The sequence below is a fragment of the Zosterops lateralis genome (assembly GCF_965231275.1).
Source record: "Zosterops lateralis genome assembly, chromosome: Z".
Classification (NCBI taxonomy): domain Eukaryota; kingdom Metazoa; phylum Chordata; class Aves; order Passeriformes; family Zosteropidae; genus Zosterops; species Zosterops lateralis.
The window spans coordinates 32,339,182-32,361,635 of NC_139800.1; the positions used below are offsets into that span (position 1 = coordinate 32,339,182).

The 22,454-nt window shown below is 38.0% G+C and overlaps 1 protein-coding gene across 1 annotated transcript in view; it reads right to left on the reverse strand.

Moving 5' to 3' along the window:
• The window catches only part of PSIP1 (PC4 and SRSF1 interacting protein 1), a 33,303-nt gene that overhangs the window by 5,343 nt on the left and 5,506 nt on the right, over positions 1 to 22,454 (reverse strand). The window contains exons 3-13 of the mRNA XM_083883749.1: positions 17,379 to 17,495; positions 14,217 to 14,324; positions 13,340 to 13,402; positions 12,342 to 12,435; positions 10,648 to 10,723; positions 9,576 to 9,801; positions 8,868 to 8,986; positions 6,425 to 6,480; positions 4,776 to 4,846; positions 1,052 to 1,153; positions 146 to 365 (exon numbers count right to left, since the gene is read on the reverse strand). Of these exons, the coding sequence (XP_083739875.1) occupies positions 146 to 365; positions 1,052 to 1,153; positions 4,776 to 4,846; positions 6,425 to 6,480; positions 8,868 to 8,986; positions 9,576 to 9,801; positions 10,648 to 10,723; positions 12,342 to 12,435; positions 13,340 to 13,402; positions 14,217 to 14,324; positions 17,379 to 17,495 (1,252 nt within the window). The remainder of the gene's footprint in view (positions 1 to 145; positions 366 to 1,051; positions 1,154 to 4,775; positions 4,847 to 6,424; positions 6,481 to 8,867; positions 8,987 to 9,575; positions 9,802 to 10,647; positions 10,724 to 12,341; positions 12,436 to 13,339; positions 13,403 to 14,216; positions 14,325 to 17,378; positions 17,496 to 22,454) is intronic.

Genomic DNA, 22,454 nt, shown 5'->3' on the forward strand with positions numbered 1-22,454 from the left:
AGTACTGTCCTTGACAACTTCATATATAAGAAGGTTTTCATAGGCTGGTGAAACTCCTACATCAAGGATATTTTGAAGTTGGCTGAAAATTTAATGGAGACTTAGGTCTTTTATGTGACAAGAAAGTAAAGCCACTGTGACTTACCTGTGTGGTCTTTTTCCTTTTCAGTTTTTTTGTTCGCTCCTTTCTTCCCCTGTTCTTTGGTTTTATTAGCTTCTTCATGCTGCTTTTGCTCAGCAAGTGATTTATTTAATACTTGGGAAAGAACAGAATCTCCTTCCCCCACCAGAAACATGGTCTTGAACTTGTTATATAGCATTGTAGATTTTTCCATGATAACTTGGCTAATTTTAAATTTCCGTATCTGAAATCGAAGTAAAGAAACAGGCTCCACTTAGGTCCTTAAATATCTGTGTAATTTCATTACACACTAGCTTAAATTCTTCATTTAATATACAATGAGATTATAGAATTTTGCACTTGAAGTGTCACAGAAACACAGAACTGCCAGGTTGGGAGGGACCTCAAAAAATCTCCCAGTCCTACCCTTCATATGGGAAAGGGACTCTGGACCACATTATCAAGCACCCTTGATCCCATTGCATCTTGAAAACCTCTAGCAATGGAACTCCACCACATCCCTGAGGAGGTTGCTACAGTAAAACAATTGTTCTTACTGTAAAAAAAAATAGGTTTTTAGTATCAAAATAAAACCTTTCGCAGAGCAACTTGTACCCATTGCCCCTTATCTTCCCCATATGACTTCTGGTGAAGACAAAAGCCTCAACCCACTCTTTGCAGCAACCTTTAAAACTGCTGGAATAACCTTATGACTTTCCCAGAAAGGAACTAAACCCTTTAGTCTTGGGTTATAGGGCGGGTTCTCCAGCACTTTGATCTTCTTCATGGCCCTCCTCTGGGCCCTTTCCAGTCTATCTGCATCATTCTTGATCTGTAGGGATCCAGACTGCACAGAGTATTCCCAATAGTAAATAAAGCTGATATCAATTTAAGAAAACATATACCTTACTTTAACATTGAAAATCTCACCTTCTTCAGAGTTAAGATCATCTCTGTATGTTTTTGAGCTTGTTGCATTGTGACTTGAAGGGATGCAAGTTCATCAAGAGCCTCAATACACCTGTTCACATCCTGTATATAAACATGAAATTAATCTGAAGACTTTTATGTTAGTAATCTTTAATCAGCCATACTAATCTAACTTCTGTGCTCAGTGACACCTTCCATAATATCTTTAATTAGACTATGTACTTAATTTTAGAACAATTTATATAGTCAAACTTGCCAACAAAAATTTAACATCAGTTCTCTTAGCTACTCTCATAAAAGACAGATTATATTTGACTAAGTTGTAACATCTAACAAGAATTTTATGTTTTCAACATACATAAAGCAAGCTTTAGGCTGCTTTCATGTGTCTAGTATTTCTATGCTGAAGCTGTTCACCACAGTCAGGCTGATTAACCACTGAGAAGGGAGGAAAGCACCTTAAGTAGATCATAGTTAATACAGAGAACTGTCCTTATACACTCCCTGCCCCTCAGTATGCTTTGCCCTCTTTTTAAGTAAGTTTTTGCAGAAGCACAACCATCCAGTCTGAGGGGCTCAGCCATGCTCTGCAGTGGTTCCTCCACTGGAGCAGGCTGGAACTGATTAAGTCTTAGCACAAGGCAGTCCCCACCACTCCCTACCAAAACCTTGCCTCCAAGACCCAGAACAACTGTGTTTCCCTAGCTGGAACAGCTTGCTGCTCCTCATGCTGCCATACTTCTTCATTCACACTTATTTTCTTATCTTTGTATTTTCTCCAGACTGAACACTGCCAGCTATCTTGGCCTCCTCTTTTTCAACACATACTCCAAGCCCTTAATCCATCTCTGTGGGCCTTTACTGGGCACCCTACAGTAGGTCCATATCTCTATTGTTCTAGGGACACCAAAATACAGTCCAGTGTGTCATCAGAGCCAAGTGGAGGGCAACCACCACATTACTTCCACATTCTGGTAATTCTCTCTCTGTGCAGCCCAGAAAACTGCTGGCCACTTTACCTGCAGAAATGTATTGGTGGCTCATGCTAAGCTTGGTGTCCACCAATACCCCCCGGTCATTTTCTGGCAAACTGCTATTCAGCCACTCAGTCCCCAGCCCACGCTGGAGGCATGGGGTTATCGCTCCACAGGTGCAGTACTGGAATTAAAGTTGATGAAGTTTCTGTTGGCCCATTTCTCCAGACCGTTCAAGTGTCTCTGGATGGCAACACTCCTATCAAACCTCTGATTTCAGTTTTGTATCACTAGCTATAGATGTGGTTTGTATCATCATCCCAGTCTTCAATGACATGTTTTAATAATATTGACTACTAGTAACTGGCCTGTAGCTGGACTCTGATTAGTTTTTTGTGCCCTGCTGTTCAGCCAGCTTTCAAACCACCCCTTTCTATCTGCCTTTTTAGTTCAGACTTAGTAAGTTTGTCTTAGAAGCTGTCCTGAGAGACAGTGTCAAAAGCCTTTTTTAGTCTTAACAGAAACAATATCCACTCTTTCATCCACCAAGTCGGTCATCTCCCAAAAAGGGCATAATTTTAGTCAAGCATAATTTAATCTTCATTAACCCATGCTGACAACTCTCAGAGCTCTTACTGTACTTTGTATCATTGGAAACAATTTCCAGGAGGATTTTCCCATCATATTTCAAGGGGTTGCTGTGAGATCAACTGGCCTGTAATAACCTAGATCCTCCTCCTGGAAGATGAATGTGACATTTGCTTTCTTCTAGTCCTCAGGAACCAGCCCCTCATCACCATGACTTTTCAAAAACAAAACAGTGGATGGACAATGACATTATCCAGCTCCTCTAGCACTCTTCCACTTATTCTGTATTGGGTCGCTGTCTAAATGTTCTCTAATTTGATCTTTGTCCTCTGAGAATCAATGTTTTCTTGTTTTAATCTTCCCATTATCTCAGGGACCTAGGATTCCTGAACAGAATTATACAAGCAAATTGAGATCAAGATGACACTGGTTACCGTAACCATCTCCTTTTTTACTAGAGCACCTATTCATCTATCCTATTCAGCAGTAGGTCTGCATTTTCCTAGACATTAAGATGAATCCACCCAGAGAAGGAGGTAACCCCTAAAAGTGAGCCAGATCTCCTTGTCCTGTCTTCCCTCTAGCATGCTCTCTCAATCCTTCCAAGCAGATCCCTGTAGAGGTCAAAGTCTGCTCTCCTGAGTCCAGGGCTGTGATCCTTTTCATCCTGCTCCCTTCTCCGTGACCTTCACTATCACAGTCAGTGCAAGGTCAAGGTTGCCCCTGACCTTCATATGCCTGACCAGATCTTTGCTGTCTGAAAGATCAAGTCTAACAGGGTGTTGTGCTGTATCAGCTCCTTCATCACCTGTGCTAGGCAATTATTGAACTCCATAAGCTTCCTGCACTGCTGTGTTATCCCCATGTCCATTCCTTCAGCAAATACTAAGATGTTTTAAGCTTCCAGTCAGAATCAAAGGTGTCTTAAGATAACTTAATTCTCTACTTCTCTTTGATCAGGTATCTGCAGTAGACATTCTCAGGATGTCATTCATTTTGGCTGGCCTTTTAATCCTGACCCGTAAGCTCCAGCTGGTGTTTCAGCTGACCCAGTGCAAAGCTCCACACATTTCAACTGGGCTCTCACATAAAGTTATCCTTCATCTTGTCTTCCCAGCACCCATCTTTCTTAAAGAGCCTGTAAACATATAAGACAAGGCTCACCTCACTTCTGCCTGAATCTCTGATAGCAATGAAATCACAGCCCTGCAACTGCAGAGATGTCCAGTTCCCCATGGTTGCTTCTCACACTGTATGTATTAGTGTACAGACATCCCTAAGGAGAAACACAGTTGTGCTGGCATTCCAGAATGGTTATGAGATTTCCTCATTATGCTGGGCTGCCAGCAGTTCCTCATTCAATGTCCTGATGCTTGTGGTCGTGCCACTTCAGTCCTGTTTTGCAAAGAAATTCTGCTGATTACAAGGTCAGTTTACATCACCCTGCTGACATCTGTTTACATCTGACTGCCATCCTGCTCCACCATTTCCTCCTCTTCTACCATTCCTAGTTTGATGCTCTTTTACTAGGCTGGCAAACCCCTTGGCAACACTACTTTTTGGTGGATCCTGCCACCTCCTAGCACATCTATCCATTTCTTTTGGAGACTTTTTCTCAATAAAGGGATCACCACCTGGGTCCCCCATACCTTTACCATTACCCTCAGAGTCACACCATGCTTGATAGTGTCCCCTGACAGTATCACTGCTGCCCAACCTAAAAACCTGCAGCAGCAAACAAATGCTCATAAGACCAGAAAGCCTCAAACATCTGTCAGTAACATTCCAAATCCAAACCCCTGACGAGCAGCGGATTTCCCTTGACAGTGAGTGGAGTCAGTGGACTGGAGCCCTAATCACTTGCATCCAATGTCCTGGTGTTTCCACGTAGCTCAGCAAGCTGATCTGGCACCAGATGTTCTATTTGACGTAATTCTATCTCATTGTTTCTGGTAAATAATTTATTATGGAGTATTTTGAAATAAAACAGATTTCATTTGCTGACACTCATCTTTCACTGCCCATAGTAACCACATTTACGCAGCAGTTCTCTCTCATAGGGAAAAATTAATTTTCAAAGTATTAATTAAAAACAAGAACACATGCCAAGATTTCCTACTGGAATTTGAAACATGAATAAGTTAAAAAAATTATATACTTACAAGATTATCAATTTTCAGGGAATTCTTTATTTCTGCATGTATCCTTTGAAGCCTGGAATCCACTGAAGTTTCTGAAGATTAAAAATAATACTCATGAATATTTGTTAATCAGATTAGGTTTGCTTTTGCAGAAATGATTCTGCAAGTATGAACCTCATATAGAATGCAGAAGAAAACAGGCAGACATCCTACATGCAGATGGCACACATAAATATAATTAGAAAAAAAGTACACAGCTTTTTAAAACTGAACATTATTGGCAACCCACACAATTTTTTCCTTAGGAGTTACAGCTGAAAAGAATTTTCTATTTCAAAACACAGCTGTCATTCTCTAATTGTAGGCCAGCTTAACATGAAGTTTTAATATATATTAAGAGTTACAAAGCTGGAAGACCTTCCATGACAGGACACCTGGATATTGATGGTTTGTTTTCAGTAAACTGGTCATGATTCAAGTCACAGTCTGTGGGAACTGACAGTCAGAACATGGATTCTTAGGCTCCAGGCAGAAACTTGAAGCCTGTGGGAAAGCCAAGTACAGAACTCTTGCAGTCTGGCCTGGGAAACCATAAGCAGGAACTAAAAATCTTGTAGATACTGTCCTCCTGACACTTGATGTTTTCCCAACTTGTTTACTGGTAGAGATGTTTAGAAAAAGGTGGTGCCCTGAAGGACCAATCCTATTCATTGTATCAAAACACTGTATAAAAAAAATCTGTCTTTCAGTAAACTTTGCTATAATGCCCTCTGAAGAAATTGGAGATCTACTTGTTGTTACATGAGCTGTCCTGAGTCATAACAATAACAGTCCAAGTCCATCCAAATAAAATGTTCCCAGTACACATGCTTCAGACGTGTGAAAGATGAATGGACATTGCATTCCGTAATTCACATGCTGAATGCCTGCTTGGATTTGGTACGTATTCTGAACAACAATGTGAGCAAACAGTTTCCTTTAAGTCAAACCCGTCTTGGATAGGTTTAGGTAGTTTTTATTTGCTCTCTTGCTGCAACATTGGGTTGGGTGGAGTCCATGCCACTGGATCTGTACTATACTACAAATTACAGATTACAGACACTGGTTTGGATTGCCCTCAAAGATGGGAGTATTGAAAAAGGAACTGACCATGAAGGTCAGTCTGCAGGCATGGGTTAGCAGACAAGACCATAGAAATCAGAATCCAAGCTTCCTACTTAGTGAGACGTAGTATCTAAATAGTTTATATATCTGTATAGTTTTATATCTGTATCCAAATAGTTTCAAAAGGTCCCTCAGAGCACTGTGCTATAAGAAGATACAAAGAAAAAAAATGATGGAATAACTGAAGTGATTTATATCAAATTTATTTCTTGTGTTCACAAACAGAAGAGATTGAGGTTTAAAAGCTCAAATGACAGTGAAGTCAGAATAGCAAAGACCTGTTCTACTGCACTGCATTGTAGAAAGAACATAGAAGGACAAAAATGCACTGTTTCACAGACCTGAAAGAAGAATCATGGATCAAACATCTCAGACTGAGATCTCGCACAGCCACCCTCAGCAGTACATTATCAGCCACCCTCAGCAGTACATTATCTTATCGAGGAAGAAATTCCATTGAAAACATAAAATTACCAAAAAGTATTGTTTAGATTCTTTAAACTAACCTCTCTTCTTCTCAATCTTCTTAACTTCTGTTTTCTTGCCTTCTTCTTTATTCTGCCTATCAAAAATGTTGAAATTTTTTTACAATGTTGTAAAGCCTTTTTTTCCCCCCCCAGTTTCTGGATGAGATGTGATATAATGAGGTATTATCTCACTAGAACATTAGTGGGCAAAAACCACAAAGAGCCAAAGCCTGCTTTTCAAGGATAAACAATTTAACAAAAATTAATTATCTAAGATACTGATGAGAAATCCTCCATACTCAGAGCTGTATTTTTCTAGGAGCTGCAAATTAAACGATTTTAAAACCAAATAATTTCCAAACTGTACTTTGGTTTTTGTTGCCTATTAACATAACATATTAACCGGTAAAATGGCATTATATGGAACTAACTTATGGAAAGAAAATATTTTAATTTTCATGACAAAAGGAGTAAAATTATTTACCATTACCACAGGGAATTTATGGAGAGATCAATTAATCATAATCAGTTCTTATATGACTATTTTATCAAACAATTAATTGTAACAATATACATATATTACAACTGGCCATGAATGCATCAGTAATAATTTTAAAGTTCTTGAAAGAAGTAGTAATACAGAAAAAAAACATTTATTACAAATGCAGTGAAACCTCCTTGATCTTTCCCCAATTGTATCACTGAAAATAAAGCTGAGACTCAAGACAAACTAAAAAATTTGTCTACATTTCAGTTATAGTATGAAGACAGACAGAAATCTTTGAAACAAGCTTTTGAGCTCTTTATGCAAAGATCATAGACTTCTGTTTAACAACCCCTCAGTTTTGTCTCACTGAGAAATTTAAAAGGCTACTTTTATAATTTGCATATTTCACCATATCATGACTAAATGTCCTGTGACTAGTTTTCTTCCTGTCATACTAATATGCATACATAAAACATGTAGGCCTGCATGTCTTACCATCTTCCATGTTTCTTTCGTGAAGAATACAAAACTTGTCTGCTTCAACTGGCAGCACAATTTCAACAATAGATGAACTTTGCATATGTACAGAATGGTGTATAAAGCACCTTAGCTAAATAAATACTAATGAAGTAGTTACCAAAAAAGGGAAACTACTCTGATGAGCAAAATAATCAAAACACCTATCAGCCTATACTGGTTTTACTTTTTATCAGTATTGAGTTTTGTGGTATTAGTCATCAACTCTTATTCAATTCATTATGCATTCACTACTTCTCCTTTATCTTATTGAAATAAAAACTATCTACCCTCCAATGCATAAAATATGACAGCTATTTTAAAGTAGAAATTTGGTTGTTGTAACTAAATCAATATATGACAGTTTGATTCTCAAAATGTGTTAAATAGTAATACATTAAAAGCTTAGTGCCTCCGAAACTGGAAATGCTTAGGTTTGCCATAAGTAGGTACAGTATTTATGTTAGGCCTCCAGAGGAGTGACAGGAAGAATGAGGAAAAATGGCTGGAGCACGAGAAAAGAAATACCTAAACAAACTACATATTTGTTAGGGAATGTGAAAAAGACAGGATTTTTTTGTTACAGGTAAAGAGGACTTTTATTCTCTTCCTTTCCTCCAAATTTTTACCTTGTTCTCTCCCTTTCTTCTACCCTCCCGCCAATGGTGGGGATGAAAACATCAGGCTCTTGTGGTACAGCTTCTTCACTCATTTGCAGAATAGCAAATGAGTCAGATTTCTTCCTATTGTCCTACTCTCCAAGTTCCTGGTGGCATCTTCTCTCAATTCTTATGTTTGATTTGAGTAATCTTCTATCAGTTCTTGGTATCAGTCAACTGGCTTTGCAATACTAGAGTAATTATTTTTATCTTATTCTGTTTGACAGCATGTGCTCCTACTGTCAGACAGAAGGAAATGTTTCTTCTGATAACTTATGCATTCCATACGTCATCAAAAATCCATAACCATGGATTAATACCAGGTCTTACCAATTTAAGCTAAAATTTTTTAGAAAAATATATGGCTATCTTGAACAGTTTTTCACACTGATCCCTTTCACAGGGATATTCCTAAGTTAGTTCTAAAAAGAACATACCAGCTGTCCTCTGCTAGAGAGTCTAAGTACATCACTTAAAGACTGGCATCACTTAATTTCTATGTTCCATTCTTCCTATTCTCCCACAACAAAACATTTTGGTTCAAGGAGCTTTCCACCCTCCCCTCAAAGAGAAGTTAAGATAGGAAACCAAAATGGGCAGGGGGAGAGAACAGTAGAACACAATGCAAACCAGTTTGAAAGTTTCTCAGAAGTTTCACCTCCTGTTAGGTTCAACATATTCCTACAACTTGTGGACATCACGTTAAATAAGTTATACCAGTTTATGTTGCTGTGCATAAGTGATTGGGAAATATGAAGTATAGATGATACCAGAAAGCAAATAAGAACTAGCCACAGTGGACATTGTAGCAACAACTCACGATTCAGATTCTGTCTGTTCCTCTTGCTTACGCTTTCTTTCTGTTACTTCTCTCTCATGTTGGCCTCTTACCGTGTTTCTTCTGTGACCTGCTGGAAAGCTTCTTCCCCCTTTTTTCTTCTGTTTTCATTTGGCATTTAATGATTGGAATGAGAAAAGTAACATTATTATTGTTTCTGTAAACAGAAGAAACTAAGTATAATTGAAACAACTCTACGCCATGGAGCAACCTGACAAACACTGGCTTTCCCTGAAGCTAAATACAATTTTATTAGTCCTTTCTCCCTTTTTTCTTTTCAATACTAAGCACCAGAGGACAATGCTAAGGGAAATACCAGGCACCAGAAAAATTACAACACTACAAATTGTTGGCTAGACAGAGTTTTGTACCTTTCAAAAATGTAATTTCAAGTCACATGTTCTCCAGATGCACCCAAGGAAAACAACACCTGTCTTCCAAGGAACATGGATTAAAAAAAACCCATAAACCTCTTGACATTTAAATTCTTTGTTAAAAACATGTCTTAGAAAATACTAGAAGTTCCTGAAAGAATTGAGAAAAATATAGTTCTGAATCTTTTATTCTATATATCAGTATACTAGGCACACCAGACTCTTACTGTCTGTAAGACCTAGCATTAACTTGAGAAAGTTCTCCAGTGATACTACTCTCCTCTGTAATAAATTTATCAGAAAAGTAGAATGATACCTTGTCCCCTTCTTGTTCTCCTACTTCATCTTCAGAATCAGAAGCTGCCGCAGAACCTACTTTTGCAACATTTTTCCTTTTTGATTCAGCTTCTTTCTTTCCTTCCTTTTTATCAAATTCCTTCTTTGATTTCTCCTCTTCCTTCTGACTTTCCTCATCTTTTTTCCCTTGCTTTTTGGGCTTTTCTTCTGGTCCTTTCTTTTTTGACTTCTCCTCTTCATTAACACTACAACAAAAAGAGTATTTAGGCATCACATGCTTTATCTACAGTGCCTTAAAAGAATAACGTTCTAACTCAGGGAGCTTTGTCTTTTTAACCACATAATAGTAAAATTATTAAGTTAATTCACTTAATTACTCTTCAAAAATACTCCTTCTCTGAAATTAAAACCCATTACTTGTGGGGGGAAAAAAGCACAGCAAATAAGTATCAGTATGGAGGACCTAATGAAGGTAACATTAATAGAAGTGTATATATCCTAATCCAAGAAGTTCATTCTCAGTGGACTGCAGAGACAGACAGAGATGGGTCTGTAGGATCTGCACACGCTGTAAACTAGGCTTATAAACTATCCTTATTTAAGTTGTTCCTATTTCAAAACTGTCCATCTTCCAATTTATAGAAAACTAAACCTATGTTCAACTTTTCCTTGAGTTACTAGAAGCACTTCATTTGACATAAGAACTGAAGATGGCAAAACCAAAACAGTGTTGTAATTTCATCAGAAGAGATGAAACAAAATGTACGAAACAAAAATGTACGAAAAGGAAAACACTATTTTATTTTTGTGTGATGTTGTATTTTTTCTTAATAAATATCTTTCCTTTTCAGTCAGCATACAGTCATATAAGGAATTTTGTACAGATTAGACAAGTTCAGAATATTAAGATCTCCTTTCTCCTGTTTCAGAAATGTCCTTCCTTGAATTACTCTATATTATAAAAACATCTACACAAGTAGTAACTTATCCTGAACACTAAACGGGCAAAAACGTATCTGGAGTTTTTAAGTCTTAACATAAGGAGCAACATAGTTGACAATAAAGAAGCTTTATATTAAGAAAAAACTCACAAGTCACCCTCTGAAAGACACGATGTTTTCACCAACTTAGGTCTCCCTCTTGGTTTTGGAACTTTTACTTCAGAAGCTAGAAGTTATACAAAAGTAACAAGTTAGTCCATAGCCACCATGTATTCCTAGTCTATGTATCAAGATACTTAACATAAGCCATGCTTAAATCAAAATATACACTCTAACTTTGTTACTGTACGGAATTCAAGTTGAGTACCAAACTGAGTCAAGACCTCTTTGAAAAGTTTAAGTGTTGGCAGTCTTTTTAGCTGACTCTTAGGTTTTTTGCAATCTATGCAGTTGCGTTAGTTTCACATGTTGCATAACTAAGATGAGTCTTAAATTAGATGAGAAACCTGACATTGGAGAATGAAAAGCAGTTGCTACATTTATTTTGTTGTCCGCTGGTTTTTACTCATATCTTGGGATTTCCATCACTTTTCAGGCTAACAAACCACTGATATACCATTGCATTACAGTGTAGATCAATCCTCTTTGTTTCATCAGATTCACCATATTGTTAGAAGTAAGGCAAACAGCCTGCCTTCTTGGCACTTACATATCTCAAATGCTTGTCCAGTGCCACAGTGACTATGTTGTCAGGAAACCTAATATTCAGTGTTTAAACACTTGTTTGTCTTAGCACAGAACACCTCTAAGCATCCTATCAACAACAGAAAAGGCTGCATAGTGTATTTTCCAAAAAGGTTTTTTATATAGGAGGCAAAAGCATTTCTCACAGATCCTTTCCTGCTCTTACTGACAGTAGTTAGTGAAAACCAACAAAAAATTGTAAACCCACAAATATTAAAAATGCATATTTAGTACATGTAATGAAATGGCAGAGGGGGAGGAATTAATACTTAATTCCCTCACATCTTGCATGGCAAAAGTAATTAAAGTCTATTTAATTGTGATTCCACTGTTTTTATATTGTCAGCAAATACAGAGGACTGCAAATTATTTGTTTCCCTGACTAGGTGCTCATACAATGTAGTTAACTGCTGCAAGAGCTGTCTTCCAAAGCAGTAGTTAGTGATCAAGAATACCTGCAAGCTTGCCATTAAAGTGACAAGACATTATTGCTAATTTGAAAAAAAACAGGTACTACAGAATTATCACCAAATAGTCCTAACAAAACATTCTAAAAATATCAGGTGTTTTTTCCTTTTTATTTGCCCATCAATCAACACAGACTATCTTAAACATCTTTTTGAACAAGTCTCTTCAGCTCTCATTTTGTTTTTCTTGTCCTCTGGACTCCACCTACAGGCTCCTTGTTTTCCCAGTTCTCATCTTTGTGTTTTATGCATCTTCTAACTCTATCAAAGTATTTTACAGACCATTAATGAATACAACCTTTATGCAGCAAGCCTGCCAGAGAGCTCCTATCATATATCTATACTTAAGTAGTATTCTGCAAAGAAGACTGACCTATTCTAAAAGGTAATACTTGTACCTCAAACCAACCAGTTTTTAATTTAGAAGACTAAACATTAATACTAACAATTTAAGTCCATTTATGACCTGAACTCATCAATCTGAGATGCTTTCTCACTACAATCTATTAGCAAAATCTGCCTTTAGCATGCAAAAATACTATGTAATACTTCAGGGGAAGGAGGTAACTCCCTGACTAATGCTACTAAATTATTTCTGTGGTGAAAAAAATGAAATCATTCTTCTGAAGTTACCTGCTGGTCTTCCTCTTTTGGGGCTTACTTTTGGAGACACTGGCCCAGTAGCTGCTGCTGCTCCTGCTTCCTCAGCTTCAACTTGTTTTTCAGACTAATTCAAAGAATGAATTTCACCAGTGAAAAAACACATGGCACCAATACCTCAATTACTTTCTCAAACAAACACTTTTAAATTTCTGGAGATATGTTATTATATGATTGCTTGTACACACAATAAGTCTCTGAACTTAGTAATAGGTTATACTTAAGTATTACTAATTTTATCCTCTTTAATCCCAAATGGAGAAAAGAGTCAATAACTTAGTGTCCAGAATAAAGGACTAGAGTACTAGAGTACAGATACAGCATGCTACACTTCTGTGACAAATATATTAAAGTCACAAATACTTCATACTCACCCCCATCCCTCCTGTCAGCTGTAACTTTGGAAGGTGAGGTTTCAAACACAAAATTAAGATCTGCCCTACTTAATTCTAGTTTTCAGTTGGGTCAGTGCCCTGATCTGGCTTGCTGTGTGATCACAAGAACAGTAAGGCTAGCTTAAGCTGAGTAAGCAGCTAGAACTGTCTCTTTCAAAGTAACTCTGTATTCTCCCAGGTTGTATAGACCACAAAAATGATAAATTTGTGAAAAAGGAGAGTATTTCAGGTGTTAGTTCAGTATGATGAAGATGTTAAAAGAAAATTTTCAGAGCTTCAACACAGGCTATTTTATTAGCAGTTTAGCAACACTTTATGTCTTTTTTTTTCTTATTTGTAATGAGCTGTTTGGGAAAGATAGGGACTCCATATTTAATATTGAGTTAAAAAATAATTAAGACTTGTAAAATGCTCTGGGAAAACTTTTGTTCCTGCAAGTTTTTCAGACACTTGAAAAGGGGGAGTAGAGTGTCCAATACTTAAATTTATGCATAATCTGTCATTAAATGAAACAACATCCAGTATTATCACATCCAAAAAATTCCAATAAGGTGAAGTAATTCAACCTGTTGTTACCTTTCTTTTTCTTCCTCTTCTAGCACCTTTGGGAATAGAAGCATCATTTGTTTTCACCACATCCTGTGAAAATTAAGAATGTTCCTAAGAATTTTAAATAAAACAAAGATACATTTCATTTATTCTATTTTTTTATACAACTGAAGCCTCTGGCACACAATGTAGACAAGAATCTTGTAATGTACATGAAGACACTGCATGCTTTTAAACTATTAAAATCCAAAATTATTAGACATAAGGAAGAAATTCTTTACTGTGAGGGTGGTAAGGCACTGGAACAAGTTGCCTGCAGAGGTTGTGTCTGCCCCATCCCTGGCAGTGTTCAAGGCACGGTAGGATGGGGCTTTGAACAACTTGGTCTAGGAAAGGTGTACTTGTCAATGACAAGGGGATTAGAGCCAGGTAATTTTTAAGGTCTGTTCCAACCCAAAACATTCTATGATTCTGTGATTATCTGATACTTAGGACTTTTTCCTGAGATAAAAAATAAGTTAAGCAATAAATAATATTGTGCTCCAAATAAAGATGCTATGTAGTGATTTTTAGTTTGTCTGGACTCTGTATCTAGTCTTTAAAAGAGGTACATTTACAATACAGTAAGTGTAAATGTTAAGTGACAAAATACACAGTCTTCCAACTGTTTTAATTGAAGTTATAGACAAATCAGACTAGAAGTCTCCTCTCTGATGAAAGCTTCAATTTCTGGGAGCTTCAGTAGAGAGGTATAAATGTGAGTGAACATACAGAAAGTTTTACATAATTAAACACCTCTTGAAACTGCCACAGTAGTAATAACTGTAGTGTCTTAATACTCAGTAATAGATTTACACCAGAATTTAACAATGTTCTCTGTTACATAGAAAAAAAACTCACGTACTTCTTTACCAGCTTTGTCAGAAGGCAGATCATCTTCCTTTGAAGTATCCATCTCCTTTTCTTCTGTTTCAGTTTCTGTAGGTAAGTTGTTATCCCCCTTAGGCGATAACTGCAAAGCAAGTCAACAGAGGATAAAAAAAATGCATTAGGAAGTATTTTATAGTGAAAAGAGAACATGCTAATTACTCTCAGGCTGTTCTTTGCTTTAAGTAGTTTAAATCTGTAGGTACGCTCATTTCTTAGGTACCTGTTCAAAGCCTAATTGCACTGGACTACTTTCTCTTATGAGGAAGGGAGCTGGGCTTGTTCAGCCTCAAAAACAGATGACTGAGACGGGCCCTCATCAATGTGTAAAAGTCTCTGGAGAGTGGGTGCCAAGAGGCACCTACCCATCCAGGCTCTCTGTGGTGCCAAGCAACAGCACAAAAGGCACTGGGCACAAACTGATGCACAGAATCAGCAACAAGGAAACCTAAACCACAACACCACCTCAATGTGAGGAGAACTTCTTTACTGTGCAATGACCAAGCACTGCAAAAAAAATTGCTCAGAGAGGTTGTAGAGTCTCCCTACCTGCAAATATTAAAGAACAATCGGGAGACAATCCTGTCCAATGTCCTCTGTGATAACTCTGCTTGAGCAGAAAGGCAAGCTAGACTAGGTTCCTTTCAGCCTGACCCATTCTGTAATTCTGTGTGAATAACCCTTCAGCCAATTAAAGATACCTGTTGTGGCTGTGCTTCCTCACAGGTTCTTGTGCACCAGCTCACTGACAGGGCATGGGAAACTGAAAAGTCCTTGGTTTAGGAGAAATGCTATTTGGCAAAAGCTAAAACATCAGTGTGTTATCACTATTTTTCTCATACTAAATCCAAAACACAGCACTGAGCCAGCTACTAAGAAGAAAACCAACCCTTATCCTAGCTGAAACCAGGCCAAATAGTAAACGAACCACAAGCAAGTTGTTCTATCATTTGTGAGATTGTAATTTATGCATTTTTTCTTGTTTTGTTTCTTTTTAATCCTCTAAAATACTAGTTTTGGTTTGGCTTTGGTCTTGAAAAAATCAAGAGTTTGTAATTATTTACTTGAAAATAATCAACATTTCCTTGCAACCTATGTATCTGCATGTCTTTAAGATTATCAGTTCTCTCAATTTGAATACTATTGGTTTGTCCCACTTTCACATACATTTTTTAAAATTCTGTTTTTAAGTAACTACCTTTCAAAATGTCAAGCAAAGCAACTATCACACAATATTTCTAATTACATGAAGATACGTAACATCCTTGAGTCTTTTTACAGAGTACAATTTCAAGACAGAAGAATTATTGGTTCACTAAAACCAAAGGAAACCAGAGTACAAGGACTGGTTAATGGAATGTTATAGCTATATTAGCATAAGAAGAAAAGAAATTCGCTCTGTATTTTGCCTTAAAATGATCAATTAGGCAAATCTATATAGAAGGACCCAGTCAGGATCTTCCATTCCATCTGTATGTTTAAATGGCTCTATGTCTTCCTGTTTCTCTTACACTGTGCCAGCACTGAACAGCCTAAAAGCACTTTTGATGAGAAATATGAAGCTTAAATCATCGACTTCCCCACTAGCATATGCTGCTTGAGGCATAAATTCAGAGTGAAGCAAACTGATTGATCTATCAGTTTAGTCTGAAATAAGTTTCCCCCTCACTTAGCAAATGCTAAGAACAAATGCTTTTATAGGCAGCATGCATAGGCAACAGCAGCACTGGTTTGCTAACGCTGTCAGGAAATTACATGTTTCAAAGCCCTGCTAAGGTATAGCAAACAGAACTCAAATCACCCTCACATTCCACACTCACAAGTACTAACATAAGGAACTCTAGGCAGTAAGATGTTGGGAGAAATAATCCATCAATAATTCTACAGGCTCCAACTCACCAAAACCATTCTCAACATCATCTATCAGTATACTGCCAGTAGACTAATTTTTTTCCCCCTCCAATCAAAGGACTATTTACTCTTGAATAAACAGCTACTGGACACTAATCCTATGCCATACTTGATACATTGCAAATTCCTCAGTTGCAACTGAATCAGTACTGAAGAGACAGCCAGCAACACTTACAGAAAAACTACATTAAATATTGGCAAGTAATCAAAATGGAAACAGAGGTTGAGAATAAAGGCAAGTCTATTCAAAATAGTCTGACATTTAATTTAAGGACATTGGTCATCCTGTTGAGTAGTAATTTCCAGTAATGAGTTACAAATAAATGAGGTACCATAAATGTCAATCCCACCTGCATTTCAATTTTTTGTCATTTTAGAATTCTATTCTTAAACCACTGAAAAGGGTTGACAACACACAGTATCTCTCCCATGTCATATGAGAAATATCCCCATATGAACAAAACATTCAAAAATGGAGAAAAGTTCAAAGCAGTGTACTACTGCTTTGAATCATTAAATGTACAGTAAGCTAGGAAGCTTCACCTCTTACAGTATAAACAATGTACTGCACCAGCAGTACAAAGATGTTTCAGACTGAAATGAATTTTTTGAAGGTTTCTAAGGTATGCACACATTTACAAAGCAAAGAAGCTGAACTCTGTATAAACTACCGCATACTGTTTTCTGGCTTAAGAGTTGAATTGCTACAGCTATGAGATTCTCTATATCCTAAGTAGTTCATTAAGGGTATGATCTAATTCAAGCTGATTCTTATAAATCTTTTCTGGCAAACACACTTTCACCCATGACAGACCCTAATGCGCTGTTCTACTTTTCAATATAAACGATCACAACTAAAAATGAGTCATACCTGTCTATAATATGAAAAAGTCTTCAAAAACAGAAATGGAAAAGTTAGCCTAATTCTTGATGATAATTATAATTTCCAACTTCTCCTGCTTTGGAAGTAATGTATCAATTTAGTTTACGTGTATTATGATATAGAAATACAGGCTGGTAAAGAAATTAATTTTTAAAAAACACATAGCACCATCAAGGAAAACAGAAGCACAAAAGTATTACTGTAAGTATACCTGAAAAGGAGCAAACACAGGCAAGTTACAACATTAAACCACTGTTAGTTTAAAGTATTTAAGTAGACACTTGGCAATATAGTTTTGACTTGAAAATATTTCTGGCAGAACAAAGCAGAAATTCGGTCACTTACTTTCGGGACAGAACACTTTTTTCTTTTGGCTCCTGCTTTTTCTTCACTCCCCTCAGCAGGCTCCTGACTGCTTTCTTCAACAGTTTCATTGATAGCAGTGTTAATGGCTGGATGGGGCTTCAATTAAAAAAAAAAAAAAAAAATCAAAAATGAGATCTAAATCCCCTCCTCACCTGAGATGTATTCTTCCAAATATATTACTGAGGAAAGCATCATGTCAAGGAACCCCTTACTAGAAGGAAAGAATATTAAATACATCTTATTTCAATAACTTCCAATTAAATTTTTAAACTCTACTGCTCTAACAACTCATTTTCACATTACCATACTGCAAGGTAAGTCTTTTCTTATGTATAATATAACATATCTTAACATATCTGAAAGATAACAAATTTTAAAAAAATGTTTTGGTGAAATACAACATCTGGTGCTACTACAAAGAAGTGCATTTTTAAATACACTATCAATCCTAACTGATTCAACTACTTGTTCCTAAAACATAAGTAGAAAAAGAATTACAGCAAGATTTAATAAACTGAAAGTTAAAACTATAGTAACAGAGGAGATAAAGCATAAATTACTTTTTTTTTTTTCTTCCATTACATTGTGTATGGTTTTCTCCCTCTTACATACTAGCTGCTTCAAATAAAGCTGGCAGAACCTCCCTGACTCTTTTTTTGCCCACTGGGGAAGTGGGTTTGGGTTTAAGCCCAACCTACAATCTCCTTTCTGCTCTCCAACTCCCTTACTAGCAGTTACAAGCAACATCTGCAAAGTATCAATACGGCTCTTAAAACACTCCAGTTCTGGCAATGAAACAGAAAATATGGCTCTCAGAAGGCCTTACTAAGATAAAAAATGCAGTGGAGAACGGCTAATAAACAACCCATTTTGCCACTGTTTGGGTCCATCAGAGGGAATAGTGGCATTTACAAAGCAGAAGCAGATTGCAGCTTCTTGAGCTGTAACTGCCAACAGTGCAAACCACAATACCCAGGTGCTGGAGTGCTCTGCAGCTGAAGATGTGGTGCAGCAACAGGCCAGGGGTATCCTGGGAATGTCATGAACCTGGATGCACATGCCATTGTCATGGCCCCCATGCTGCAGTGAATCTGTGGCCCTCAGTGCTGCTGAGTCGGTGCCACAAAGCACCACCTAGCCAAGATAGAAATGAGTGGGCAGCAAGTCCCAGCAGAGCTCTGCCCACCAAGAGAGGAAAGAAGGATCTTCACAGGATGCTGGAGATTCCTGGAGGTTACTACCTTTCTCAATTTTTGTAATTCTTCCCTTTTCCCTACTTTTCTATTTTCTTCCTTGCTCAGTTCTTTGATGGTGAATGAAAGTGAATTACCATTTTGATCACCATCATTTGACCTCTTTTGTCACTTTATCTCACTCCTGGTATATTTGAATTTCCCCATCTCCATGTTAGGGTGGAGGATGGCTTAGGGCACACTCCCAGCCTGAGATATATGCCCAGTAAAAGGACAAAAAAAGAGGAAAAAATTGCAAGTGAATGCCTCTATACTAAGAGTTGACAAGTCTGCCCCTTTAATATCATCTTGTATCCAGATTAAAAGTGCAATTTTGCCTAAATGGTCACACGATCACCCACTTCCCTCTGACCATACCTGCTGCATGCCCAAACACAAAATTTCCTACTCATCCAAAAATTTTAAGCTCTGACTCCCAAACTGTCTTCCCTGCTAACTGTGTTTTTTAAGTGTATAACTTAGCTCTAAGAATCTTTAAAATTGAAGAGTTGTGTGTAGATAAAACATACAGATCAAAGAATATCTTAAGATACATTCACATCCAAGACTGCAGCTAAAGAAGTGTGTTCATTCACCTATGTGCTGAATAGTACAACATATTAGCAGGCCATAATACATGATTCCACTTAAAAATATTGTTGGGAAAACAGAGTATTTACTCATCAGTACCTACATTAACTTTTCTTTCGGTTTTCATAAGCAGCTACTTGCCATCATTTTCAAGATCCCTCATGCTCATGGGCAGGTGCTGGTGACATGGGGAACCAAGTCCATCACTGCCCTGAGCTGGTCACAATTGGTCCAGGGGAGGTGGCTGGCAAGGGGTGAACTAACCCTCTTCAACATCCCACCTCACCCAGGAACAGATGGTGCCTTCACCCATGTAGCAATGGGAGAAGGGGAAGAGGGAATGGAAGGATGGTCATGCACAGAACAAGACGCCTGCACAGGTCACATGGGGTTCCGAAGCAAAAGAGATGCCAGCATCAAGGAGGGACACTAAAAGAGGAGACACATAAACCATTGCTCAAGCCAAGCTTCAGCCCAGAGAAGTTGCCGCATGTTGAGTACATTTAATGAAAGTAGCTCATGTCATTGCAGACTGAGCTGTGAACTGCAAGAGCTGGAGGCAAGAGATCTTGAACTTTGCATATAAAGGGCACAGCAGCCAGCCAGGTGAGTGGACACACTCAGATACATCTGAAACCAAGGACTCAACTGGAAGATCCTACAGTTTCCAAGCTTAGCCTCTAATGGTATAAATGTATATATACCAGGGCTTCCTTTTCCAGGATCCCGTCCAGGAATACCTAACTAAAGCTGTTATTCTGTGATTGCATCGCAATTAAATTATTTTATGGACCCAGCTGTCTGAGACTGCTAAACAGAACTCAGGGTCCAGCCAGAAAGGAAACCTTGTCTGACTGTGTGAGTATGGTGTGTGCAGGGAGCCAGCAGGGCACACAATGACATCCCTGAAGCTGTCTGTTGCAAAGAGCATCAGCCCCAGCTCAGGTAGTTCTGAGTGTGACTGTCACAGCAGCTCCTGGATGGTCACATATGGATGTTCCCTTAACACCAAGCAATGGCAGAGGGGAGACAGAAGGTACCTGTCAGGGTAGGGAGGGCTGCAGGCTATGGAAGAGCCTACTCCGCACCTGTTGAGTAAGTAATACGGAACAGCAAAAACAAAGTAACCACTTTACAGGAGACTGCTGGTCTCTTATACCACCACTGTCTTATCCAGGGGGCACACTGAAATGTGCCGAGGACACTGGGAACCAACAAAGCCAGAGCAGAAGGTGGCTGAAGGGGAGACATGTTTGTCCAACTCTATTTTTTTGTCTTTGTTTCTTGCTACCAGAACTAGTAACAAAAAGGGTACATCAACTGACTAAACTGCACCAAATTGAATGTTTTGTTGTGTATACCATACCCCTTTTTGGCAAAGATTGTGGAGCCTCAGAAACTGATTTCAAGTGTTGCATATAGGTAAAACCTTACAAAATAAAGGCCTTGAAAAATCATGGCTCAGGCCTGCACATCAACCTTTTGTGAGAATCAGCCTGCATATCAGCATGTCCCTGTGGGAAACAATTTGCACCTGTGTGAAAAGGGACTTGTACCCATGAGAACTGATTCTGTACCCATGATACAAGAATGTAAACATCTTCAAAAAAGAAAACTTTTAGCAACCACCTATAGGAGCAACTACTAACCTAAATGAACTGAATAGCAGAAAGTTACTAGCCAATTAGAATTAAACACTGTTCTTTTAGAAACCATATAAACTGTGAACAATAAAGTGTAGCTATTTGTTGCATGAGGAAAAGGTACCTTCTCTGTCTCTACTGCAACATTCAACCACTCTTCCACCCTTAAAACAAATACCAGTTTCCCCACGAACTCCCCAGTACTCCCAGGTTCAGCTGAGACAGAGGTAATTCTCTTAATAGCTGGTACACTCTGTGTTTTGGATTTAGTATTAGAATTATGTTCAAAACTCACAGACTTTGTAGCTGTTGCTAAATACTGTTTACTCTAAACCAAGGAAAACTCTACATAGTAAAAACTAAAATGATGTTATCAACAAAATTCTCATACTAAATGCAAAACATAGCACTGCATCAGCGACTAAGAAAAAAACTAACTCTATCCTAAGAGAAATCAGGACATTACACACTTAAACATCCATTCCTTCCCTGACTAAAATATTGAAAAGTCCTATTCCTCAAAAAAACCTTAGCTGTAAAATGAAGCCTTTTGCAGATGTACTCTGTTAGTATCAACAAGGACTACTCACAAGTAAAAACAAAAGCTGGCTAAAGGGCTTGATTTGCTCCAAGTAAAACTTGCTTTTAATAATGCCTAGCACAAAGTAGAAGACTATCAAAATGAAAGCTTTCTACAGTTAAAGGACAAACTCAGAAACAAATTTGCATGAATCTACTGCTTAACTTCATTCTTTCTGAAACTGAAACTGATCCAACCTTCCTGGTCAAGCAGGGAAACCCACAGCCGGCTGACTAGGACCACAGCCAGATGACTTCTGGGAATCTGCAAGAATGGAAACTCCTCACTGAGCAACCAGTAGCAGTGCTTGGTGACCCTCACAGAAAAAAAAACCAAAAAGCTTCCTTTTATTTAGGTGGAACCTCCTGTATTTCAGTTTGTGCTCTTTGCCTCTGATCCTGTCACTGGAAACTCCTAAAAAAGGTCTGACCCAGTCTCTTTATACATATTTGTATAAATTGAGAAGATTCCACATAAGCTCACCAAGGCTGAGCAGTCCCAGCTGTATGAGCCTCTCCTCACAGCACAAATACTACAGTGCATCACATCCATGGCCTTTCATGGGCCTTTCTGTCCAGTATGTCCATATTCCTCAATTTGTATTGAGTAGCCCAGAACGGGATGCAGGGCTCCAGTTAAAAAATCCCCACTAGGAAAAGCTTCTTCTTCCAGTAATTTTATGGCGTACTTAGAGAAACAGGATTTAAACAATTGTGGAAAAAACCCTTTTTCTTTCTTTTCAGTAAAGTAATAGGGAAAAAAACTGCAAAGAACAACCCAATGGCTCTAGACAGAACCTGACCAAGAAAGACAGTGTGAAAAGTGCTGAAGCTGAAGAACCTGAATGGAACTCAAAATGTAAAAGTACTATCTTGCAGAAAAGCTGTTACACTAAAAAAACAGTCTGCATCTACCTCTTGGCAACATGTTTTGTGTCATTTCCCAATTAAAGATGTATCTAGGAATGTCTCAAATGCTACTGAACGCAATGCTTAAAATAAGTGAGTGA